The 27115-nt window shown below is 43.5% G+C and overlaps 1 protein-coding gene across 2 annotated transcripts; it reads left to right on the top strand.

Moving 5' to 3' along the window:
- Positions 1 to 512: 512 nt before the first annotated feature.
- Positions 513 to 25515, top strand: antxr1d (ANTXR cell adhesion molecule 1d). 2 transcript variants are annotated; one of them, XM_018766027.2, is made up of 18 exons: positions 513 to 796; positions 11549 to 11620; positions 12070 to 12141; positions 12256 to 12337; positions 12444 to 12474; positions 12558 to 12631; positions 12726 to 12794; positions 13204 to 13284; positions 13403 to 13463; positions 16450 to 16548; positions 16742 to 16811; positions 18933 to 19011; positions 19427 to 19522; positions 19676 to 19714; positions 20943 to 21038; positions 21229 to 21396; positions 21487 to 21567; positions 24902 to 25515. In XM_018766027.2, the coding sequence occupies exons 1-18, from the start codon at positions 648 to 650 to the stop codon at positions 25202 to 25204; spliced, it is 1722 nt and encodes a 573-aa protein (XP_018621543.2). In that variant the 5' UTR covers positions 513 to 647; the 3' UTR covers positions 25205 to 25515. The 2 variants fall into 2 exon arrangements, with proteins under 2 accessions (XP_018621543.2, XP_018621542.2); XM_018766026.2 differs by having other exon boundaries at positions 20940 to 21038; positions 24902 to 25514.
- Positions 25516 to 27115: the final 1600 nt, after the last annotated feature.

Raw genomic sequence — 27115 nt, forward strand, 5'->3', positions numbered from 1 at the left:
TAATACAATACCTTGGGTTCTTTTTTCACTTTTTCACAAATCACTACTGCAAAACTCTTAAGATACAATGCAAACGGAGATATATATATATATATATATAAATCCCCAACTCATATCAAAGTTTCTGTTTCAACGAAAATTTTACAGTGTAAATATCCAGTTATAGAAATATTAATATAAGTGAAACAGCCACAGCGTTCAGTGTGTCGCACTGTAACAAGATACTTGTTCTTTCTCCTCAGTTATAACAAATTAAATGAATGTATTTGGATCAGTTAACATTGCCGTGTTTTCTCATCTATAATCGTTCTGCATCAGAAGTGCCCAGAATCATGATTTTTTTCATCCAGATGCGTGCCACTGTCCACTGTAAACCTCAGGATCTACTACTGAGGAAGTTATTAGTCACTTGAAACATTCTGAGTAGAAAGCAGAAGCTGTTAGTACTCGCTGGGTCGGTGAGCGCCGTTCCGCAATTGCGCCTTCTGATGCAAACAGAGCGTCACCGACAAGTCTGTCGTTCACGTGCGGCGCCTCCTCAAGACATCAGGCGAGCGAGAAAAAAAAAAAAAAAAAAGTCTAGACTTCTGGGAGAATGTGAACCACAACTCTCGTTGTTGTTGTCCTCGATTATATAATTGGGAAAGATGGCGAGTTTTCTTATGAACAGGTCGGCTGTTTTGCTCGGATTTCTGCTGTGCGCGATCGGCTGCGTCAAAGCGCAGCCCGCGGGGGACGCGGAGGACACAAGGGGGTCCTGCCAAGGTGCCTTCGACTTATACTTCGTCCTCGACAAGTAAGTGTGTATCCTGTGTGAGCGGCCTTTTTTACTGACTCGACTTCTAAGCAAAGCCATGCCATGCGTGACGCTATCTGTTGGGCAGTTAATCATGTTCTTCGCCCATGCCAATTTTTATACATTTAATTTTTTTCTTATTGAAAAAGAAGAGTCTGTTATTAGCAGTGCCTTTTTTTGCATGTCTGTAGTGGTTCGTTGTATGCTTGCAAGGAACTAAAACTCGAACTCAGATGTGCGGATCTGCTGCCCGGTCACCATGTATTACCTGTGCCGCAGGTGTTACCGCAGCCAGGAGTCCGAGTTGCTTTGTGTTCGCCACTCACCCTCTGTAGGACACTAAAATATCATAACGGATTGTGTAGGCAGCAGGGCGAACAACCACTTCTGCATTGTGAGGTGACTCCACTTAAAATGCATAAGTAAACCCCAGGTGCATACTTATCATATGGGGTTATGTCACAAAATGTCATGTTTTGCAGGACACAGAAAAACAGATAATTCTATCTTGGTTGAAGAACCCTAATTGCAGAACAAGGGGTAAAAATGACCAAATTTGTTTCGATATGCCAAGTTTGTGCATTAAGTTGTATTGTTTACTGGGCCAGAAAGAGGGAAAAAAAATGTGTCATGTTTTGCAATACAGAAATACATAATTCTATGCTTTTTAGAAGAAAAAGCTCCCCAGAACACAGGACATACAGAGAAAACAATTAAGGCTGCTAATCAAAAGCAATTTTGTTGTCTATATTTCTTATACTTTTGAATAAATAACAAGTACTTTGTATTTAACTGCTGCCTTTGTCAGACTGCCATGATGGATATAATACAGTAAGATACTTGCTGTTAGCAGCCTGTTTGTCCAAGTTTAAAGACAGTAATACAGTACAAAGCTATTTCAAGACATGCAGAGATGATGTCTTTACAGGGAAACTTGTAACACCAACTGCTGGGACACCCCTGTTACAATCAATTACTAAGCACTGCAATATATTTCCAGTCTAAATGAATACACATTAGTACACATCCTAGCTGGTATCACAGGGAAGAGACAAGATAGATGCATATTTAGTCTGCTTCATTTTTTACTCATGACACTAATTTTTATGAAGACTTGCCATGCCATTTTTTCAGTCTAACAGATAAATGCATTTAGTTAGGATTTCTAAATGTAATAAAAGAAATTGCAATTTGGCTGTTGTTTACATTTATTTACTTAGCAGACGCTTTGTCCGAAGCAACTTCCAATGAACTGTATGTAGAGTTATCAGCCCATACCTTGTTCACCAAGATGACTTACACTGCTAGATACACTACTTATAATGGGTCACTCATCCATACATCAGTGGAACACACTCTCTGTCACTCACACACTATGGATGAACCTGAACAGCGTGTCTTTGGACTATGGGAAACCGAAGCACCCAGACATGGGGAGACTATACAGACTCCACACAGACTAAGCAGGGATAGAGTCCACGTCCTCTTACTACTTGCTGTGCCACCGTGCGGCCCCACAGTTTACTTCAGTTAAAACTGTGGCTAAGGTTTCTAAATATAAGTCACATGAATTTACACACTGAGACCACACTGCATACTCTCCTGTTGACATACAGAAATCTTATACCCCTCAACAGGGGTGAAGTAACTTGAAAATTTGATATTTTGACTAACACGGTAAAGATATTGACTAGCATATAAAGAAAAACTGAGGGCAGTAAAATCCATTCTTGCTCAGCAGTCATGTTTATACCCACCCTGTTGCTCAGAGGTCCACATCTGTGAGCTTTACATTTTACATTTACATTTATTCATTTAGCAGACGCTTTTCTCCAAAGCAACGTACATCTCAGCAAACAGCAAATTATACACTTCCATGAAATATCACACTTTTCAGCTAAAAAGTTAAGAGTTTCAAATTCTGGGAGGTGGGGGTACCTTGAGTTTGTTGGAAGTGTTCTGTATTCCTATTGAACTATTAATTTTAAGAATGTCTGTAAAATTATGAGTTTTTTATGACGTAAACAATTAAGTAACTTCATGTTTTCCATATGTATATCATGAGCAATATGTGTCACGCCCCGACCTCATCCCAGCAGAACGCATTTCACAGAAATCAGCAGGGGTGAGTATAAATGATGCCAAACCACTGCTCCTAGGTTACGATACCTCAATGAAGACAACTGTCCCTGCCGTGTTTGCAACCTGCCACTTCGCCTTGCTCGTCCCTTGCCCTGTGTTCCTGCTTCGTCTTCCCTGTCCTGATTCTTCGTCCCCAAGTCCTGCTGCCCTCGTCTACTACCTTTGCCTTGGTTCTTCGACCCACGCCTGCCCCAGACTACGATTCTTGGCTTGCCCTTTGAACAATGGATTAAATATCCTCTACTTGGGTCCTATCTCCTGTCTCTTGCCCTTGTGTGTGTGACAGAAAATTCCGCTGGCAACATCAACCTAGCAGAGATTGGGAAACTCCAGACAGCCATTGCAGCCCAGGGGGTTCTACTTTGTTTGCATGAACAGACCCTCTGGCACTTAACTCAATCAGCAAGACGCTGCAGATTCTGCATCAGAGAGGCAATGCAGCAACAAAAGGTCCTTCTGGGACCATTGCAGCACCACCCACGTCATCACCTGTTGACCCCTCGATGATAACAGCGATTGACACCCACTTGGCTACGCCTATATGCTATGATTGCTCACCAGAGAGATGCCAGGGTTTTTTGCTCCAGTGTAAGTTGATATTCTCAACTTTGCCACATGTTTACTTTACACATGCAAGCCAGGTAACTTACCTGGTGTCGCTACTTACCTACACCACTCTTGACTGGGCAATTGCAATCTGGAAGATACAAGCCACCATCACCTACACACATTTCAAAAAGCAGTTTGAGTTGGTGTTTGATCATCCTGATGTGAGAAGAACAGCTGGAGATCGCCTGATCACCCTTAAACAGGGTAACCGATTGGTGGCTACTTACGTTTTACATTTCTGGACTTTGGCTGCAGAGTGCCAGTGGAATTCTGCTGCCCTTCTGGTGAGCTTTTGGAGGGGCCTGAATCCTTACATTCACGCCAAGCTGGCATATCGGGGTGGATTGGACCTTTGATCAATATGTGGAAAACACAATAACGATTAGCAATCATGCACATAAACACCTTCAGCACTCCTTGAATGCTCCAGTCCGGTCTGGGCTCCTGTTTGAGAACCAGGAACCCTTGCAATTAGGACGTGGATGTGTGAACATCCCCAGGGTTCTTTTTAATCGGATAGAAGGACGAGGGCTTACATCCCTGAATTGACTATCGGGGTCTCAGTGAGATCACGGTAAAGGATCCACACTCGTTACCCCGCATAACCGCTGTCTTAGAGCAAGTTCATGGTACAAAAATTTTTACAAAGTTTGATTTGCACAGCGCATACAACTTGGTCCGCGTTCGAGAGGGGATTGTGTTTAGCACCTCATTAGGCCATTAAGTGTACCTTGTAATGCCGTTCGGTTTAACAAATATGCCCTTAGTGTTCTAGGCCTTCACTAACTACATGTTGAGGGATCTCATCAATAAGTGTGACCTGCTGTACCTTGATGACATCCTGCCATCCTTTTTCTGCATTAGAGAGTGATCATGCTAAGCATGTTTACCTGGTCCTGCAGAGGCTGTTAAGCAAAAACTTATTCGTAGAAGGTGAGAAATGCCTGTTTCATAAAGATTGCGTCTTGTTCCTGGGCTTTCTTGTAAGCTTGGACTAGGTAGAAATGGATCTAAGGAAGGTCCAGGGAGTTCTCATCTGGCCCCAACCTAAGACTGTTAAAGCATTACAAAGGTTCTTGGGGTTTGCAAATTTCTACCCCCGCTTTATCTGGGGATTCGGTGCTATTGCAGTGTCATTGACCTCTTTATTGCGTGGGAAGGGAACGCGATTCTCATGATCGAGAGAGACTCTGAATCCCTTCCAAGAGCTAAAAGAGAGGTTCCCCACTGCCCCAATCCTATGACACCCAGACTCTACATTCCCCTTTGTGGTTGAGGTCGATGTCTCAGTGGTGGGATTTGGGGCTGTTCTCTGTTCAATGGCAGGAGCCCCTCCAAAACTCTTTCCTTGTGCTTTCTTTTAATGTAAATTGCCTCTGGCAGAGTGCAATTATGATGTAGGGAACTGGGAATTATTAGCCATCAAGCTGGCCTTAGAGGAATGGAGGCACTGGCTGGAGGGGGCCACTCACCCATTCCTGGTTCTGACCGATTACCATAATTTGGAGTATTTGAGAAAGACCCGGGAGCTGAATCCCCTGACAAGCACAATGGACCTTGTTCTTCACCCATATTCGGTTCACTGTGCCTTACCGACCCGGATCCAAAAGCATAAAAGCCAATGCTTTATCCAGGCTGCAGGACTGGGACCCAGAGACCAGTGCCCCAGAACCCATCCTGCCCGACACATTTTGTCATGCTGGTGCGATGGCAATTCATGCAAGAATTCTGGGCAACTCAGGCAGAAGAACCAGGGCCCTCCATCCGGCTTGAGGGAAAGGATTATGTCACGCCCAGCTCAGACCTCCCTTACGCCATTGGGCTCACAACTTCCCAGCCTCAGGACATCCCGGGTGTCACAGAACCCTCACCATGCTCCAGAAGAAATTCTGGTGTCTCTCCCTCCAGGAAAACATCCAAGAGTTTGTGGGGGCATGCAAGGTATGCGCTCAGACAAAAACTATACGCCAAAGACCCATGGCACTATTAGAACCCTTGCCTATACCCTCCAGATTATGGTCCCCCGTGTTCATAGATTTAATCACGGATCGATCTCCCCCATCTGAAGGTCAAACAGCCGTTCTCATAGTCGTTGATTGTTTTTCCAAGGCCTGTTATCTAATTCCTATTGCTCACCTTCCACCTGCCCTGGACACTGCTGAACTCTTACTCCAGCATGTTTTTCGGCTGTATGGCCTACCTGAAGACATTGTATCAGACCGAGGACCCCAGTTCACATCCCAAATTTGGATAGTGTTTTGGAAGTGACTAGGGTTTCCATCAGCCTAACTTCTGGTACCACACACAGGCTAATGGTCAGGTCAAATGCTTAACCCAGGACCTAGGACAGTATTTACTCAGCTATTGTAGTAACATGCAGAACCAATGGTTTCAGTTCCTACCTTGGGCTGAATATGCCCATAGCTCACTAATCCACTCATCTGCAGGCTTGTCCCCATTCCAGTGTCTTTTTGGTTACCAGCCTAACCTAGCATCCCTTCCCCTGGCATCCAGCACCCAATGAGGTGCCAGCAGTTGCATCCTGGTACCAACAGAGCGGAGAGGTTTGGAGGTCGATCCGGGAACATCTGCAGCAAAGGAGCCAATGGCATAAACAACAAGCGATGCTGCACCATGTTGTTCTAACTGGGGCAGCAGGTCTGCTTATCGACCAGGGACATTAAGTTAAAGCTGCCCTCCAAAAAGCTCAGCCCCAAATAAATTGGGCCCTTCAAGATAGTTTGATGCATCACCCTGGTTACCTATAGACTGTAGCTTCCTCCCCAGTTTTGAATCTGTCCCACATTCCATGTTTCTCCCCTCATACCCTTATAGTACCTCCTTCCTCCACACTCCTGCCAGGACTGCACCTCCGCCCCTGTTGGATGTTGATGGCTCTCCAGCCTACACGGTTCATTTCCTCCTGGACTCCAAGTGTCAACAAAGGAGCTTGTACTACCTGGTGGACTGGGAGGGTTATGGGCCAGAAGAACGCAGTTGAGTTCCAGCATGCCACATCTTCGATCTCTCTCTGACTCTTGACTTCCATAAGGACCGGCCTGCACCCCGTCCCAGAGGTCGTCCCTCTGCCAGGGGCTGCAGGGCGGCAAGAGCTGCCGGTGGAGTGGGGGTACTGTCACAGCCCCAACCTCACCCCACCTCAATGCAGCAGGGAGAAATTCGCAGGGGTGAATATAAAGGATGCCACATCACCACAACATTCGCTCCTTGGTTCTTCGACCCACGCCTCCCCCAGACCACAATTCTTGCCTTGCCCTTTGGACAACGGATAAAAGATCTCACACTTGGGTCTTACCTCCTGTCTCCTGTTCTTGTATGCATGACAGTATGCCGTTCTCAGTACTCATGCAAGTCAGTGTGTAACTCTATGAATTGTTACTGCTTCCTTTTTTGGTTTTCCAAAGTTGTTACACCACTCTTGCTGCTTGAAGCATTGAATACTGCAGGATAAGTAAGCCCTAGGCAGACTGAAGTGCTCTTCCCTGCTTCAGGATAACTAACGATGCACCAAGGATTTGCTTTTGTATTGCCTCATCCTCACCACAGACCAATAGTAAACATGTATTGTTATACTTAGTAGGCGGTAGCTGGTGTTGCATTATGGGGTTAACTGTAGGATGGTTATGACTGAGAAATTACATTGTGGAATATTTAAATGTGTCACCTGCACAAAGTGTCTTTATACTTGCCAAGATTTTAATCTAAGCACATATAGAAATAAGTAATAAGCAACTTAGTTATGGAAGAGAAAAAGAGCTCTGTGTTTATTGTGAATGAATGGATTAACTCAGTAAAACAATATAGCACAGGTGACCTTCAATGTTTTATGAAACACAACAGTAAAACATTTCAATTGCTATGATTTTTATTTTAACACCTCAGATATTCCGTGTATCTTGTAGGGTACAGGAGTGCTGATTTTTGTCTGCTAAATGCTTTTATCTGACAATGACCCTGTCCTGGAATCTTCGAGATTTGCACAGATTCCAGCCAGAATCTAGTTTACGTCTGGTATGCAAAGGCTAACTTGTCCAAGCTTGCTCTGTTCAGGGATTGCATGGAGTGCGAGTGTGGGGTTTGGCCATGTGGATGGACATGTCTCCACGTGCAGTCGCCACTTCTACCCCACAGTTTCAATGCTAAATCTTTCATACCATGCAAAATAAACTTGTGGAAAGCAGAGTTTGTGACTATTGCATAAAGGAAAGCATCGATCTAAGTGCATTTGTCTTTTAGTGTTATGCTTGTCTTAAAAAGTTTGTTTTGATGGTTATTACTCACTGTAACATACACATGACACATGACACTACATCAACGTAGTATGAAGTACACCCTTTTCTTTCAAAACGGTGATCCTTTGTTCTGCAAAATACACTCTTAAAGTGAATTCCCATTTGTGAAGGGATCAAATTGCCATAACTTCTTATGGACAATAAACATATTTGGTTGACAGCTGAAAAATATGTAATGTAAAATTTCAAAAAATGCATGTAATTCACTTTTTATACTATTCTCTGACATGTATATCACTTTGGAAAAAAGCATATGCTAAATCAATAAATATAGATTTGTAACAAGATTATTATTTCTAGATTGTCTGTCAAAGTTATATTTTCATTCATTCATTCATTCATTCATTCATTCATTAGTTATCAATAGCCACTTTTCTGGAGTCTGTTCAAGAAGCATTGGGTGACAGACAGGGTATACGCTTGGCAGAGACATTTTGATGAATTGGCTCACAGTTGTTTACCATGTCTTTCACGCTGACACTGTGCTGCTGGCATTACAAACAAATGTTTGACATTAGATGATGTCTGCCTTGGAAGAGGTGTCTGGTAGAATAGTAGTTAGTGCTCCTCCCTTTTTTACTCAGAGATTGTAGGTTCAAATCCCATTACCTGCTGTAGAGTTCTTGAACAAGGTTTTTCCCTAAACCATTCCAATTAAGAAGAAACTATTCAGTTGTGTAAATAATTGTAAGTAGCTTGAAATTGTAATTTGCTCTGGGAAAAGGCATTAGTTAAATGAAAAAATTAAAGGTTAAGTCTCTGTATATGGCAGTGTCAGGGTATTCTTGTTAAAAAAGCTGTTTAGTAGTATTTTAATAACTTAATAGCTACATGTGTATCATTCTGAAATTTGGAATTAAGATGGAACTGATTATATAGTGATTAGAGCTGCTTTTTTACAGTGAAAGGACCCAGGTTTGAATCCTGCTCTAATTTTAGTACCTTCAATTAGGGTCCTTGAGTAAAAATTGCCCTGATGTATAAATGGGTAATTAACGGTAAAAAATGTAACACTGGAGAAAAGTGTGAGCTTAATGAATTAATAATAATGCTGATTCTGCTATTCCAGCTGCAATTTATATTTTCCTTAATTCGTGTTTGTGATTGGTTGAGATTATCAGTGTGATAGGAAGTACAGTAGGAGGTATATAGTTGGTTTTTTTAATGGATGAAGTATGACTATTGTTGACTGTAAATTAAACAAATATTTGAATTCAAAAAGATTTTGTCATGCCCACACCTGCAAGCGCATCGACAGCACCTGGTATCAATCAGCCTGTCCAGGTATAAAGGCAGTGCCGTCCCGGCATTGGGTGTGGAATCTTACAACGGCTACCTGCTCGGCTTGTGTGGTCAGCATTCTGTTCCCAATACCCTGTTCCCTGGTCTTTGTTCCTGTTTCTTCTGGCTTTCGACCTTTGCTTGTTTATCCGTGTTCTGAGTATTGCCTCACCCCTGAAACGACGTCTGCTCCTTGGAAAACACACGCCTGTATCTGACCACTGATTTCGTCTGCTCCTGTAATTGTTAAGGAAATAAACCTACCCACACTTGGGTCCAAACCTTACCTTCTGTCTCCTGGCCTCGGTGATAACAGATTTTTTCTCTCAAGCTTAGCTGTCTTCAATATTTCTTTCAATTAGAGACATTATGGTACAGCCTTTTTAACTATAGTAGCATATTAGGAACAATGAATGACCAAAATGTAATTGTTTTTATTGTTCTTTACCATAAATAATCTCAAGACAGAGGTAGAAAGCATGATAGCCAGCACAGAACAGCAAAGGTGTACCTTCCTTCTTTGCATATCAGACTTTGACTTATGGAAAACTTTGTTAAAGCAATGGATAAAACAGGAGCTAAATTCATGTACCTGAGGAATAAATTGCCCAGGATTAGTGATGGATTAAGGAAGGTATTTTTGTAGGACCACAGATAAGAGAATTGCAAAAAGATGGCATATTTGATGAAAAGTAAAGTTGATAAAGTTGCATGGAAAATCATTCGAAACGGTCGGCAAAACTTTCTAGGAAATCAGGAAACAAAGTCATATCAAGGTACGAGATGTAACATGTCATTAAAGGTTAATTTCTTGGACTCTCGCTTAAACTTTTTCCCAGAAAACCTGGGAATTGTCAATGACAAGCATGGTGAATGATTTGACCAGGATATTTCAACCATTAGGGAGTGTGGTGGTACAGTGGGTTGGACTGGGTCCTGTTCTCTGGTGGGTCTGGGGTTCAAGTCCTGCTTGGGGTGCTTTGTGACAGACTGGCGCCCTGTCCTGGGTGTGTCCCCTCCCCCTCCAGCCTTAGGCCCTGTGTTGCCGGGTTAGGCTCCGGCTCCCTGCAACCCCGAATAGGACAAGCGGCTCAGACAATGTGTGTGTGTATTTCAAACATAGAAAAGCGGTACCAATACAAGTGGAGTCCAGTATGCTGCCAGTGTACTGAACCCTTAAGAGAGATGTTCATGAGATGATATTTAGCTGAAAATCAAACACTGCTTCTGTTAAGGCAACTAACTTGTAAACATAGCCAATTATCAAAGTAAAATGGTGTGTCACTCAAAAACCTTGCCTGATAGCAAAATCTTGAAACTATACTCAAATTCAGTGTGAAGAATACTGTAAGATTCTGTAAGAATGTTTTCGTTTGCATGACATGAAAAAATTTTTTTGTTTCCTAGTGTTATTATTTCAGAGCCAAATGGCAGGGAGTTTGATGGGAATTCCAACCTGAACAGCGTGCTGATTCTGTGCTTGTTCCACCGTTAACAATACGAATAAGCAGGAAAAACTGACATTTTTTGAGAGGATGTTGGGCGATGTTACATTTAAAAGGCCTTTGCTGGCCTACCTACCTTTTTGCCAGTGTCTGTCAGTCACAGCTCACGCCTTACCCTTTCGTCTATAAAGTTTAATAAAAGCCTGAGGACCTGTGGAGGCCGGCACGCTCCAGCAGGCTTTGGTGCATTCTGGTGAAGCAATGGCAGTTCATTGCCTTTACATGGCACCTAGTGACCTGCTCTTTTAAGCGAATTTGTTCATGGCCCTCTCAGTTGGTCAGCTTTCTGTTGGAGATTTGAAACCCCATAGGCAGAAGCAAGAAAGTAGGTAAAAGCCAGTGTTTTCAGCTCAGAATGACAACAGGAAAGCCCAGCTGCTAGTGAGCATGTAATCTATGCCATGAAACTCTGGCCTTAATTTCAGTGTTGTGTTATAAGTCACAATGTTATTAATTATCACAGCGATCAGGTTTTGCTGTGGGGTTCCATCCACTACTGTAAATAAGACTGAAATGAGTGGCATTTTCATTTCCATCATACACTGTGAAATTTCAGCTTACCACATGACCACCATGACATTGACACTGCCTCCATTTCCTTTCAGCTCTTCCCCACCCACAATTCCACAGGATCTAGAAGTCATGCTGCCATAATGAAGGATTGCTTAAGTGGTCCTAAACTGAACCTCTGAACTGCACAATTTCCTCAAAGTATTTATCTCCATTAAGCAACAGTTTGTTACTGCTTATTCTTGGAATCACCAACCTGTTACATCATACAGTACTTTAGTAACTGTTCAGAAAACAGTTAAGATGATGCAGAACATACCTGTAAAGGTACAGTTGTCTAGAGACCTAGTATGACTGATTCCACTTGAAGCATGGATTTTTCTTTCTTACAGGTCTGGCAGTGTTAGATACCATTGGACAGAAATCTACTCCTTTGTGGAACAGCTGGCCATGAAGTTCATTAGGTGAGAACATAATGGAACGTGTAGCAGTGGGTCAGAACCCAGAATTCTTCTCCTCCAACAGCTTACTGGAGCAGGGAAGATCATGAGCCCAATCAGGTTTTGTGTCAGATGACAGCGGCGTTTTAGTAGTGCCATGCTGTGATTAGGAACAGGGAAGCTGTGCTTAATGCTGAATAAATGTACTGGCATATGTACGGTTTGACAAGCTTGAGTCACTGAGTGAGTTAATTACATGTAATAGTCATCAGAATCTGGTTAAGAAATGCTAATAGTTTGTGGGTTATAAGCCTATAGTATTCTGTTTTAAAATTTAATGTTTCCCTGACCTTAATTAGAAAATATATCGCTGCAGTAAGTTGAATTTCCAACATAGTATTATGTTTGGAAGAAATTTTGCTAATGGTAAAGTATACATTATTTACCAACAGAGTTAACTGTCCATTTTACAGCCCAATGCTGAGAATGTCCTTCATTGTTTTCTCTTCGGAGGGAATGACAGTCATGAGACTTACTGAAAACAGGTATTTCTCTGGGTTTTTTTGATCAAAACTGTACTGCTTTGCACGGCGAGCTCTGTTTCTTCTGTTACTTCCTCGAATACACCGGTCAGGTGGTTGTTCTGGGTGTCTTCAAAGGACTGACATAAGGAAAGGGCTGGACTTTCTGAAGAGAGAAGTGCCAGGAGGAGACACCAATATGCATCTCGGGCTGCAAAGGGTTTATGATTTTTTTTAATTTTGGAATGTTTTGCTGTATTTTATTTATTTGGCAAGTGTTTTTAATTGTCTGTGATACTAACATTTACCATGCTTTGGCATTTCAGGCAAGTGAGCAAATTTATCAGGAAAACCACGGTGAGAACATTATCATGTCCCCCAGTGTAGTTTTGTAGCAGGCTGTGTTCATCGAGCCATCATGTGTAATTTTTGCTTTAAAGGGATGGCGAGTGTTATCATTACATTGACGGATGGGGAACTAAATGAACAGCAGTTCACCATGGCACAGCGAGAGGCAAGTAGACAAGCTTGTGGCCTTTGGCACTGGCTGCCATACACAATGGTTATTGACTAATGGGTACCGATGGCGGATGTGCTATTGTTGACAGGCAGAGAGGGCGCGCTCCTTTGGTGCCATGGTGTACTGTGTAGGAGTGAAAGACTTTAAAGAGACACAGGTAAGCCTGTGCTCAGACACACATACATGCAACAAAACGGACTTGTAACAAAACCCCACACAGTTTTCGGAAGCCTCTTCTGCCTCTCATTTGTGACTAGGTCCTGCAAAGTCGTAGGAGTATTGAACACTATTTACATTTATTTACGTTTATTCATTTAGCAGACGCTTTTCTCCAAAGTGATGTATATCTCATAGAAAATACAATGTGTGCATTACATTAGCAGAAAGAGAGACTTAGGTGCAGACACGTGATTCTTAAGTATAGTTAGTTTCTTTATACCATATGAACCAATGTACACCACAAGAGTAGCTGCAGAAAACTTTATCCGAGTATTGTGTGTTTACTATGTGTAAAGGATGTTTAAAACCCTTAAAAAAAATACCTTTACATGAACATGCTTATCTAGCTAGCCACTATCGCCGACTCCATCGAGCATGTTTTTCCAGTGAAGAGTGGATTCCAAGCCCTGAGGGGGATCATTGACTCGGTTAGTGGCCCTCCATCTGTCTGCTGCTAAAACCACCAAAGTCCGTAGCCCTTGGCTTTACATATAGAAAAAAAAAAGAAATACATGTGTCCACCCATCTCTGGTGCTGTGTTTGCAGATCATCAAGAAATCCTGCATTGAGATTCTAGCAGCTGAACCAGGAAGTGTCTGTGCAGGAGGTAGGGACCCTGACCCAAAAACCCGACCGTGTCAATAGTTGTCAGCCTCTTTTCGTCTGTTGGTCAGTTCTGATTTGCTCAGAGGCATGGATGTCTGCATAGGGTTTGCATGGAGCTGCCTAGAGTTGAGCTGTGGACATGGAATGTATAGGAAATGCTAATCCTCTGAGACCCCCAGTCACTGCGCTTAATGCTGAGCATGCAGTGTGGTAAACGCACGCTAATAAGGTCATGTCAAGCCTCATTCATCTGCAACCCAACCACCAGCGCGTGCAGAGACACTTCACTGCAAGGCAGCCAATCAAATAAATTAGTGTTTTCCTATTAGAGCAAGAAAGGCAAGACAGACCGTTGATTTATTTCAAATTATCAACTGAACGCAGAAGGAATGTTTTTTTATTTTAAAACATAGGACAAAATAAAAGAAGGGAAAAGGCAAAGGATGGGAGTAAAGCAAGCCAAATCCTGCTAATTCCACTGTCTATTCCTGACAATAAGTTTGATGTCACATCAGGAGACATCAGCTTCCCAGCAGTGCAGAGTAATTGGCAAGCTTCTCTAGCCATGTGCCAGGCTGGCTTAGGGATGGAAAACGATAACATACCCTCTCTCTTATGTCCCTTGACTGGAAAATTATACATGATAGGTTTGGGCACCCACTGAGGATAAACGGTGCATTTTATTTGTGGTTTATTAGCATGCATGGTTTCAAGCTAAATACATTTATTCAGTCTGCATAGCTCACATTTTTTGTCCATCATTTCTTTCAAATCAGTGCATCTTAGATTTACAGACTGAATGATCCTGCTTGAGATGATTTTCCCAGTATAATGAACAAAATATGTAAATTAATGCTGATGAATACATTACATGTCCATTGATGTTTAAGAATTAATATAGACAATTTTTCACTGTAATTAAAATCTGTGTTGTTAATGTTTGGATGAAAGTGAGTCATATTGCCTAAGCAAGGGCTTGTCTTTTCTTAAATTATCTTGCATTTATCATTGCTTTAATTTTATTATATTTAATGGTGTGATAATTTGTGATTAACCGTGTGACACAGCCTCAGTGTGTTGTGGAGCTGCTAGTGTAGCCGGCCGTAACAGCCAGACACTGGGCCATCCCCCGGATCATGCTGATCCAAAGTGACCTGCCCAGGCAGCCCGACAACAGGACATCACTTCTGAAAGCTGAGGTCCACAACGACATACATGCTGACAGCATCGTTGCTTTGATTTCGCTCATAATCCCTGGATGTGATCAAAGGAACAAGACTCACATTCAGCCATCTCAACCTCCTCAGGTGTGGATGCAAAGTGTCAGTGCCCACCAGTGCCACTCCCCTTAAAGCCAACATTGCCCACCAGCTCAGGCCCACCATCTCGCTGCCAGCTCCATCCTGCCCCAATGGGGACTGACCTTTCTCCCCCCCCGCGCTAGCTTGTCAAAACCCACCATAGTATGTCTGACAGTAACTCGGGAGGAAAAGGACGTGGTTGTGGCCAGGGCCCCAAATTAACTGGAATTAGCTGTTTCGGCATGCACACACATCATATGAGGGGGTGAAAGGCAGAGCCAAACTCAGGCAGAGGGAGGGGGTTGGTGCTCGTAGATGAGGGTCTTTTTTGCGTGCGGGGCAGGCATTGCTAAAAAAGTACTGACAGGTTAATTGGGCCAGGGAGGCGCCCGGGTGGAACACCAGGAGATGTGAGCACTTGTGACACGTCATGAGCTGCTGACGTGGATGCAGATGCGCTTTTAAGCTTCAGAGAGCACTGCAAAAGACAGGGCCTTCATTTGGGATTCTTAGTGGTAATCCTTGTGACACTGCTAATGAAGGACTCTATTGAAACTGTAGTGGAAGCATTACTGTCATACACATATACAGGAAATGCATTGTTAAAAAATATGAAACATAGCAGCGGACTCAAAGTGCTTCTTTAAGTGTGCGCTTTATTTTTGTTATAATTAATGTCTTACCTACTGAACAAATAGAAATTATGTTATTCTGTGCATGATTTACTAAAACTGTTGCCCACTTAATTTTTCTATATTGCTGACTAGTGAACTTCACACTGACAGTAAAATGGTAAAGGCTAGTGACTGCCTCATTTGCTAAAAATATGCACCAGACAACTACAGAGATGAATCCCATGTCACAGGTAAAGCCTACATACCATCATGCTCTCTCTCTCACTCTCTCTTGCCCTTTCTTCTCCCCCCAAGTGCTTGCCAAACCTTCAAACAGGTTTGGACGCGTACATGCTTTTTTCTTTTATCCCCAGCATATGCTGCATAGCAGCCATTAGACCATGCTGACATGCCTCGGGGCTCCGCAAGGTCAGGGAACCAACTCCTAAGTCACCACCCAGACACCTCCTAGCTACAACACTGCAAGGTGTTTGTGAATCACAGGCAGTTTTATTCTTACCATCGGTGGTGTGCGTGTATGTGTTGTCCTAGACACTGAACTGCGTCTTCCTAAAAGGAAATAGAACAGATAAAACTGCCTACATGATTGCTTGCAGCTGGTTCCCACTTTATGATTTCACGTCACTTGGCATTTCTCGAAAAGTCCACATGAGACAAAGATCTATGAGAAAACACCACTGCTTTCTATAAGCTTGGCTGAGCATCTCCCAACAGGATCCTGCCTCTCATGTTGGCTCATGTTACTCAACCCATTTATGGTGAACAGTACTGTACAACCATGCTTGTATTTGAAATTTTTTTGATTAATCACTCTTTTTCTTCAGTGCCATAGTTAAAAAAAACAGAAGACAGTCTGTAGTTATTGTCCAGGTCTCCGAATTACAGGCGCCAGTTCTAGAAGGGATACCCCTGTGCCACCATCAGTAAATTACCAAGCTAAGTACACTGTGCTAAGCCACATAGTTAAGTTACTGGATGTTACTGAATAATAGGATTTTAAAGATTATCCACAGTACATGATGAAATTTCAGCCTTTCTGTCTCTGTTGTAGAGTCCTTCCAGGTGGTGGTGCGAGGGAATGGGTTCTTACATGCCAGGAATATCAACCAGGTCATGTGTAGCTTTAAAGTGAATGACACCACAATAATCAGTAAGTCATCTTTATAACCAGTGCACAGCATCTGCAGTGATTGTTCCTTTTTTTTTTTTACTGGTACATGATATACTGGCTTTGCTGTGTAATTTTAGCGAAGTACATTGATCTGTATGACCCTCATGTAAATTATCATTGCGAGCAAATGTTTCAGAAAATGTTGAGGTGATAAATGGACCTTTCTTCGCAGATGAGAGACCTACAGGTATTGAAGATACATACTTACTCTGCCCTGCACCAGTGATACAGGAAGCTGGGAAGTAAGTACCTTTTAGTCAAAATGTGAATTGGTTCTCTTTTGATATTGACAGCCATGGATAAAAAATAAATCCAACGCAGAAATCCTTGAGTTAAGGCCAATGTCATTGAAATTGTTCTTCTTCAATCACGGATTGCATCCCTAACATGGTAAGACAGCCCTTGTGTTGTAAAGAAGCCCAAGACCAGTCTTTAATTAGCCTTTCAGTGAGGAGGGCCTGCATCATCTTGACTCGTGTGAGAACTTCACCACCGGTGCTTATATTTGCCCCGGGACATTGGTCATGCAGGGCCGACCCCAAGCAGGAGAGCCGTGGACCTCAACACCAAAGTCTCCCCGGAGAGAGTCTTGGGGTTTGTGTTTGCTGTCACACCAAGGAGCAGCCCAGTGCTACCAGCTATTGTGTCCCCTCAGAACCTAATGCATAATTATCTATTCCTGCGGCCTCAGACACCTTGGGGAAGTCATCTGTCTTGTTCTTGTCAGGAAGATTTTCTGGGACTGTTTGAGTTTCCCTGACGGAACTGGATTTGATTTTTAAGTAGAGTGGTCTTTGTTTTATATTATACCTTTTTGAGATGGCTCTTTCCTCACATTGTGACGATATGATTTGGTGAAACGGTTTTTACCCAGATGTGTTTGAATGTGTATGTAAAGCAGAGGTAAGCCATATTGTGCACAAGGCAGTGTATGGCTCTTGGGAAGGATGCCTGTTTGAAAGTGAAACAAAACAGTGGTGACTGCATTCCACAATGCTGCTTTAAGCATTTGTGAGTTGATTTTCAATGTATACTTTCATTCTGATTAATTTAGAAATTGATAGCAAAAATGCATTGTTAATAATTTGAACAAAAAAAACTGAGGTCCATATAGTACATTTGAAAAGGCAAAAGAAGATCCTAGAGGGACTCTGGGATTAAAACTTGAGGTCATGTCCATGATGAAACAGCAATACATATATACCCCATGGGGTGTGCCGGGGTCCTGAGGCAGTGAGCAAACAGTGAGTACCAAAACTTAGTGAACAAGGCAGCAGGTGAAATCTGCTGGGCTGGCCAGGCAATGCTGTTTTGAAGCTGTGTGCCATGAACAGTGAGATTGTAGACCAAATGTTCCCTCGGACAAATTGGCCCGATCATCTCCGACCAAAGTGGAGGGCAGAAAGGTCAGCATGCCTAGAAGTGGCGTTGAGTATCTCCAGTATGAGCTGTTACCGGAAGACACCATTAACAGTGACTGGGTCAAGCAAGGGTAAATTTCATTGGTTTTCTTCCCCATGCTGCTTGGATCAGAACCATGCATGATAAATGAATGCTGATTGCCGCCTTATGTTGAGCCTAATTTTTCACAAACACCACGCAAGAAGGTATTTGGAGGCGTGTTTGACATGCATACTCTTCTGCGCGCATTACCACTCTTTTAATCGGGGGTTGTTTTTGTTGGAGCAACATCAAAGCAGAAACGTCACACATGCTGCCATGCTGCTTGCAGGAAGTCTGATAGCTGCACAACAAACACTTCATGACTGGGACGCTTCTGGGACCCTGTCCGAGCAGAGGCATCCACAGACTGATTGATAGCGACAGAGATCGCTCTGTCACAGCGCCTCGGCATCTTTCCCTGCCTCGTGCCTACTGGTACGCCTTTCGGGCAGGGGGGTGGTAGCCTCTGTAGGGCCGTGGGTACCCCAGTCCTTTGGCTGCTGAGTGACAGGTCACTGTGTGGCCTTCAGGGAGAGGCTTTCCGGTACTAGGGGTAGCAGGTGCAGCACTGGTTAGAACTGAACATGTGTAATGAAAGTTGTAGTCCTGGAATCCTCAAATCAGAAGTTGAAATTCAGTGATTGATGGATGTGAATGAGGGACTGTTACCCATTTCTAACAAGATATGGTTGGGACCTGTTGCGAGCAGGTTCATTTTAGATCCATATAGACTTTTTCTCCAGACATTGTGAGGAAATAACAAAGCAGCATCTTGATGTGTTGCAGCAGAGTTTGGGAAACCATAGAGGTGTACTTCAAAGAGTTTCACACTGTTTTTTTTACGTTTACCCTTCTAAGTGGACATTAGCATCGGCCAAATGAATACAACGTCAAACATGTTACCTGTGCTTGTGTTTCAGGGTTGTCTATCTGCAAGTCAGCATGAATGGAGGTCTTAGCTACATCACAAGCTCAGTGCACATTACCAGCACTGCATGCGTGAGTTAGTATTTCTGTCTTGAGGCTAAGGGCTTGGTGATGCTACCTTTCTTTGGTTTGAGCTGCTCAGTGCCAGTATTTCTGCCTCAGTTTCAGGCTCTCCTGTGTGTTTGCAGGGTTTCTCTTTCTTGCTTGTCTACTTGCTGCTTCCTCTTCCTCCTGCTCTCCTCCAGGGCTCCTCTGTGTTCCCAGAGTAAGATTCATTTCCACCTCCATTTCAAGTCAGGTTCAGACTTCTGGAGCTGTCCTCTGTCCAAGCTTTCTCATCATCCTGCAGCCCTCTATGTCCTAGCCGCCTTCACCAGGTGATATGCAGTTTACGCTTTCTTTCCTGATTCCCACTATTCACTGTGATCTTTACAATCGTTTTTGCACAGAGAAGCACTGATGCCTGGTTCTCGTCCTTTTCCTGCAGTCTGATGGCACCATCCTCCTAATCAGCTTACTAGTTATCCTCCCGTTGTTGGCCCTCCTGCTGACGTGGTGGTTCTGGCCACTGTGCTGCACTGTGGTAAGTATTCCACTATGCCCAGAATGTAATTTCTCAAACACACGATGAAGTCCCACTGATAAGAGGTAACAACATCATTGTGTAATTAGTTTAATGTACAGGCCTATTTCACTGTGATTGCCTTGTTCTGAATTTGTTCACTTGTCTCTGCAGGTTGTCAAGGATCCCCCTCCTCCCCCTCCTCTAATACCAGTATGTTCCAGTCAATTCTCTCAATTCCTCTGAGCTTAAAACTAGTGTTCAATTCTGGAAAAAAAATGCTGATCCTGGTCTTTAAATATCTGTAGAACATGGTAGGGTTATTAAGGACAACCTGTTTTCTCATACCAGCATTTCTCACTGCCTTCCCTTGCCTTTTGATCTACAGTATATTTTGAAGTAACGATCACTTGGAGCCTGTATATGTAAAATACATGTTTGCATAACGTTAAGTTCTACCGATTTGGTCCTGAACAAAAAGTAAAGCCAATGCTGATATTTATAGAACCTGAAAATGCACTTACCTCTACAGAAACTTCAGGCAGTGTAAACTACTCTTTACTGTACAGTGTGCAGAATACACACTTTGAAGTTGGAAAATATTAAGCGTGGGAAAATATTAAGTGTGCCTATGACTTGGGATGTGACTGTACACTTATGCTGACAGTAAAATCTTTGCAAATTTTATAAAATGACCTCTTGAAAAGGCAAAGCTGTTGGCTTTAAAGTATTGTATCCAAAAGGGCTCAGTGTTTGGTTCTTTAACATTTTTGTTTTAGATGTACCTTATGAACATTGTATAAACAGTGACGTCTGACTCTAGTGCTAATTCCAGAAAGAACAGAGTTGCTTTACTGCCGTAGAGCTGTAGTAAAAGGGCTGAGTGACAACACAGCCTGTGTGCTGAATTCATTTGGGTTTCAGAGGAGGCCCATAATTGCTTCTTGTGTTTGCATATTGTTCCCATGGGTCAGAGGCCAGTAGCTATCATGCATAGCTCCACATAAAAGCGCTTTGTCACATTTCCTTCCATAGCACATCTGTGTTCAGAGCCAGTTCTCCAAGCTGGTTTGAGGCATCAGTTCTGCCTTAGAGCTCTTTACACTTTAAATTCTGACCGAAGAAAGTGTTCTTCGTGACTTGGCTAGTGAGCTGTTTGTTAGGGGTTTTGTATTAGTGAACTAATAAGTTCCTGTTCAGGGCTCTGTCACAGAGGACCATACATAAAGTTAAAATCTGTTCTCGGGTTTTTGTGTTTGTTTCAGAAAGCTCTCTTCTTCGAATTAGGTCAGTCCAGTTCTCTAAGCAAGGCACTTTACCATTAAGTGTCAGAGTGGGAATCATATGGTTAGCACCTGACCACTTAGTAACAGTTCCTCTTCTGCCCTTTGGACAGTGAGGGGCGGTTTGACAGTATGTACATTGCATCCTCACACAGCAGTCTGACGATGAGGCTGGAACACCAAGGAAGAAGTGGCCTACAGTGGATGCTTCCTACTACGGAGGGCGAGGAGTTGGAGGCATCAAAAGGATGGAGGTAATGTATGCTGCTTGTTGCAAAGGATCTATGTGGGAAACCATACTAGAGGCTAAATGAGTCTCTTCTCTTATTCTAAAGCAACAGTTAGACTGAAAATCTGAACCTGTGTAAAAGTTACATGGAAAAAATTGCAGAAATTTGGGGAACTGAAAAACTGCTTATTTTAACGCTCTTGTCTGTGCCATAGGTTCACTGGGGAGAAAAGGGATCTACGGAGGAGGGGGCCAAACTAGAAAAACCTAAGAATGCTGTGGTCACATTGCCTGAGGAGGAGTTTGAGCTGTATAGTCCTAAGATCCAGCTCCAGTCCAACCAGAGTCCCACTCAGCAGAGGAAGTGGTACACATCTATCCAGGTAGCTGCACAATCAGCACAACCCTATCACCTCGGCATCGCATGTCCCTCATGGCCTCACTCTGTCTCATGTCTTTCCTGGGATCCACAGGGCAAGCTGGATGCTCTCTGGGGTTTATTTCGCCATGGATATGACCAAGTGTCTCTCATGAGGCCACAGCCTGGAGAACAGGTTAGCCAAGCACTCTCCTCAGAACCGCAGAAGCCCCATTTATTGGCTGCAGTGGAATAAGTAATATTAGCAAAAACCAAAGACTGCAGAGGTACACTCTGGTACCCTTCTTCTGCTGTATTCTTCTCCTGTTGTCCCAGACAAAGTCCTGATCCGGTTCAGTGCAGTTGTCCTATTAATAATCTGTTTGTTCAGTCTGCTGGCCCCCAATTATCCAAGCGAAAGGTCCTCATTGTCCATAGAACAGTCAGTCCACTCCACCGCCCTCCGCTATTTCATCACCATCAAGTTCGCCATGGCAACACATCTGCAAACCCCTGAATGGTGGCCTTCATGTGGCCTGGTCTGAATTGCCTTACAGTATGTTCCCAGAAAAGGAAGCCACTAGCTCTACTCCCAACTCAGAGGGGAAGATCTGATTTATCCAGTGTGTATTGAAGACTGGTTCATAATGGAGACACTGTGTAGGAAAAGCAGTGTGTTTGCCCCCCCTTTATGGTGAGCTGAAATGGACTTGGTAGCAACAGTTAGACCCCAGTGTGGCCACAGTGGGCTGTGTCATGGGCCCACCTGCAGCACAATACTGGGGGGAGACTCTGGACTCTCTGTTCATCCTGGGCAGTGGAAGGGCTGAGGGTAACAGAGTGTTCACTATGGATGGCAGGACTGCACCCTCCTTCCACCTCATGGTCCATACGCTGTCTGCTGTCTTCTGCTCCTGCCTTTCTTTTCCTCCTTCTCTTCCCATCTATCCCCACAGCTGCTGCTCAAAGAGGCCTCCCTGTATCTGGAAGACAGTAACAGCCTGCAAACCCAGGGGTGAGATAGGGGTTGTCGTCAATCTCCCAGTTCCTGCAAAGTGCAGTGAGGAATTTGTAGTTTTTCTGGTGTTTAACAGAAAAATTTCAACTGGTGTTCACTTGACTAGAAGTTGAGCCCTCACCGTTCACAGGGAGGGCATTGGACAGTATGTAGCAGAGATGACCGCTGAGGTCAAACTCTACACCAGAGGCCACATTGTGTTGCAGCAGTGACAGGTTTTCTTTATGACCTGGTTACTGCTTTTGGCTGAGAGAGTCTCTTGTCTAGGCTGCTTTTGTCTCCCTTTTGTTTGCTGTTTACAAAGGCACTGAAAGCACTGTGTCCATACCTTTAACGTTACAGGGTCTGTGTCACATCAAGTGGGACTCATACTAGGCTGCATTCCACTTTTTTAACTAAGAGCACCAAGTGCAGATGGAACTAGAGAGTTAAAGAGTTAAAATTATTTTCAGTTAAACAGTTGACACAGAGAAAGTGTGTTCTACTGATGTATGGATGAGTGACCCATTGTAAGTAGTGTATCTAGCAGCGTAAGTCACCTTGGTGAATAGGGTGTGTGGGCTTATAACACTTCATAGAGTTCATTGGAAGTTGCTTTTTAGAAAAGCGTCTGCTAAATAAATAAATGTAAATGTAAACATTCTACAGAATATAAGGTGGTTTCCAGCAAAAGCCTTTTTATTAGTGCAACTTTCACTGCACAGTTTACAAGTCTTTTTCAATGTAATGTTCCCTGTGCCGTGTCCACCAATCTTCTTCCTAAGCAGTTTCTCTCTGCTTTTGTGAGAGACACTGGGTGAAAAGTGGAGTGTGGGGGCCAGTGCTTGGTGGTCTGATTCAATGTCTTATTAAACAGAGTGCCTGCCCTCACCCTCCTTCCTCTGAGGTGCAGGGACCCAATTTACAACTAGAGCCTGTGCCTTATTGTGAGGGTCCTTTGTGGACCAGACAACAGACACCATGACTGATCTGTCAGAAGCCGGCCCTAGCGGTTGCATGCAACGAAAAGAACAATTTGGCATGCAGGACAACAGCAGCCTGGCACCAGGAGGACATATGGCCCAGCTGTGAGCAGGGATGGCTAGATACTGCTGCTAGGGGTGGAGCTAGACCAAAGAAGAACTAACCACTCCTGTCCATATGGTGCCCAAACTGTCCCGCATGGTCCCTGGTGGGTGGCAAGCTTCTGCAGTGTAGGCAGAGGGCAAGAGAGGAACAGACCCTGCAACAGCTCTGCATGCCACCTGCCATGGACTAATCCCTGGATCCCAAAAGCAAAGTGATCACTTCCCACCCAGCTCATCTTCGGTGTGATGATCTCGATGCGGCCTCGCTGGGGTTGTCATGAAGTGGGCCTGTGGGGTGAATATGTGTAGGCACTGTGTATGAGGAACTTGAGATCAGTGGAAAGGGGCTTCTTTTGGTCCCCCTCAAGACCAATTCAGTGCATATGCATACTGAACAAAGAGAGGAATCTCCTTTGTTGCTGTGTGGCTCGTGGCCTTTAAACTCTCCACCCGTTTGTCTGACAAGTAATGGAACAGCAGGAGGGGCAAGTCCCTCTGCACAGTGCCCCTTAAAGCTGAATAGGAGAGTGGAGGGGTACAGTCTGCTCCTCAACAACTCTCCTCTACAGCCAGCACACCTTAACATGCAATTGATAAGGCCCTGAATGCATCTAAAGTTAAGCTAAAATGTCCAGCGCTGTGGATGTTCTGGAGGATTGGTTTTCTGTCAAGTGTGGTTATGGCTCCAGGTGTGTATTGCAGTGGAATTGATTTTTTACCTTTACCCATCATGTTCAAACCCTTGTCAATTAAGAAAGCTAAATCAGGTCAGCATGATGACTCAACATTAACATTTTTGCAAAGGTTTACATAATAATTAGGTTTTACCATAAGCAGTGATGGAATACTGAAAATCGTCATGTTCCATTGGTGTTTCCTAGCATTGCATGTATATGCTAAACTACTCGTTGTTACTGTTGCAATAGTTACTTTCCCTTTTCACTTTTCTTTGGTGAGATCTGGTGAACCAATCAGACATTTCAATATCGCCCATAAAATTCGTTCCCTGACTCATAGCAACATCAGTGTTCACCACTGCAACAAAAGTACATTCTTCTTCATTTAATGCCATTGAAAGATTCTTTTTCCACACTTAATGGGGCATGAAGTGAGGTCTTCCCCCTTTGTTGAAATGATCTGCAAGCGACAACCAGGCTTTGACAATTACTACTGAGAGTTCCGCTGAGCTGGAGATGATGAATTGCCTGTGCTGAGGACCCTCACCTCGGTTCTGTGCTTAGTCTCTTGGCTTGTGGGGGAGGAAAAGGGAATAGCTGAGATCTGGGGGTTTGATAGCTTCTCCCATTTTTCGGTTCATCTCCCAGGGCAAAGAGGGTGACCTGGCAATGGTAATCAGGGGGACGACAGACAGGCAAACATGGCCAGTGAGATGTCTGTGCTGTTACCCTCTGTGTGTGTTACTCTATTGCCCGTTCCTCCTGCAGGTCAGATGCATCAACTTCACAAGGGTGAAACAAGAGGTAGAACATCCTCCTCCACCTCCCCCACTCTACCGACCTTTGATCCAGCCCACTACAGGCCCCCCACAGACACGCCTGCCATCACGAGAACCCTCCATGAACCGGCGACCCTCTGGACCCCCTCCAGCACGAATAGCACACAGACCCCCTCCCTTACGACCCCCGCCTTGCCCCAAGCACCGGCAGTCAGAACAAGGAACCCCACGACAAGGTGCACATGTGTCCAAAAAAGTCTCCTTTAAAGAGACCAACTATAATATGTACTGAAGGTTGGGCTTCAGTCTTAACAAGAGATAAGATTTGTGGCTGGACAGCAAGAAAAATAATGCAAAGATAACTACTGAGTATAAGAATAAGGTTAATATAAGTTTACTGAAAGGAGCCTTAACATAAATGTTAATTCATTCAAATCTGATCACTTGGCTCCCTATGACTGTTTTTTACTGGTTCTCATTTCACATAATCACAATTTTCTGCATTATGGTGGCCTTATTGCCTGCAGACACATTTATTTTAAAAGTGATCATGAAGTTTGTCATGAACTACCACTTTTGTTTAAGGGAAACATGTAAATAAAAAAATTTTGTAACCTCTTTTTTTTTACATTTCAGTGAACAAGGTTTTTTTTAAAAGTGAATTTGCAGGCTGCTACATAAATGTTTAGCAAGATGACATAAAACACATCTTGACCATAACATATTACCATTTGACATTTTTATACTCTCAAAGTCCTGTGTTCCATAACTCATACAGTGAGTTGCTCTGGCAAGGTGTCCACTGATGCTGGACCCCATGCAGTACATGCAATGACATTTTAATAAACCTACGCATTATGTAGAACCTCCTGGGTTCTTCCTTTGATTTTGTATCATTTGTATCTGTTAAATGGCTTATATTTCCAATTTTTTGTAGTGTTCTATCCACATAAAAACTCATTGGGTCAGCACACACTGGTTTACATGGTGGAATCTTAATTCAGTTTAGTGTCCTTTATGCATGTCTTTCCTTGGTTTGAAGCCTTCCGTCTGAAGTGTCACATGCTCTCTAAATGATGTTGATGTTGGTTGTGTTTTATGTGTTTAGAGCCCCAGAAAGCCTGTGAATGTGTAAGTGCTGTCGTTCAGTGTGCCGATACATAGGCTGATAAAGACTGATAAACCTTTTACCATTTACTTCGACACATCGAGTTGCACTCTTCATTGAATGATTTTTCATAGCATTAATACAAAAGTAATGAAAAGTTTATGATCTAACTGCATTGTTGAACCTCTTTAGCTGCGCTTGCTATGTATGGTGGACTGTTGTTAAACATTCTTTGAAATCAAAGTGCATGCAATCTCCCTGATGTGATAGTCCTCTCACTTAAAAAATACTTATTGTAGTCTGCAGTATCTAGCAGCTTTCTTCAGGAATGGTTTTGATTGAAAATACGTATTTTAATGCTAGTTACCCACAGGGTGCTGTTCCAAAGCAACAGGCCCAGGAAATTCCCTTGGTGTTGTTCACGTCTGGCTGGATGAGGCAGTCACACAGCCCTTGGTGTGTTTGGTTAGGGTCTGAAGAATGTGCTGTGCTCTCCCTTTCTGGCCTGCTATGTCTCGTTTGTGGCCCAGTTAGAACAACAAGGCCCCACACTTGTATATCATGTCCGTTGGTTTTAAGCTGGCACTACGTGTTATCACCAATCGCTGTCATTTTTTCAGACCCGCTTCACTGAAAACAAACGAGAATGTTCTCAGTAACTGCCTCCCAACTTCATATTCAGGGTTTTGATGGAAATGGCAGATTTTTAGTGGCAGTCAGAAAATATTTCTCCTTCCTTCTGACATACCCCTACCCTCAGCATCATGTCTGTCTCCGCCATTTAAGGGCTTGAACTGCAGAACCAGCTGCCGAGACCAGTCAGCACACAGAGCTTCTGGGGAGGTTGTTGGTAGGTAGCCCAAATTGTTTCAATACAAATTGTCTTAAAATGGATTGCACTACACACATTTATTTGTTTTCACTACAGCGAGAAACTTTCCCAGTTCCGCGTCTCTTATGGAGGAGGAGTATCTAAGGAATGTCTCCTAGGTGATGCTTTCTGACAGCATTTTGGGCCTCCATCAGTGGTATCACTGGTCATCTCTGTGATCAGATGGTCTAAGGCAAATTGACACCAAACGCATTAAAATTGAG

This window comes from Scleropages formosus, chromosome 8, assembly GCF_900964775.1.
Source record: "Scleropages formosus chromosome 8, fSclFor1.1, whole genome shotgun sequence".
Taxonomy (NCBI): domain Eukaryota; kingdom Metazoa; phylum Chordata; class Actinopteri; order Osteoglossiformes; family Osteoglossidae; genus Scleropages; species Scleropages formosus.

Coding starts and splice junctions, on each gene's coding strand:
- antxr1d (XM_018766026.2), top strand. CDS start 648: ATGGCGAGTTTTCTTATGAACAGGTCGGCTGTTTTGCTCGGATTTCTG. Junction 12,632..12,725: donor TCACCATGGCACAGCGAGAG/GCAAGTAGACAA, acceptor TATTGTTGACAG/GCAGAGAGGGCGCGCTCCTT. Junction 19,523..19,675: donor GGCCACTGTGCTGCACTGTG/GTAAGTATTCCA, acceptor TTGTCTCTGCAG/GTTGTCAAGGATCCCCCTCC.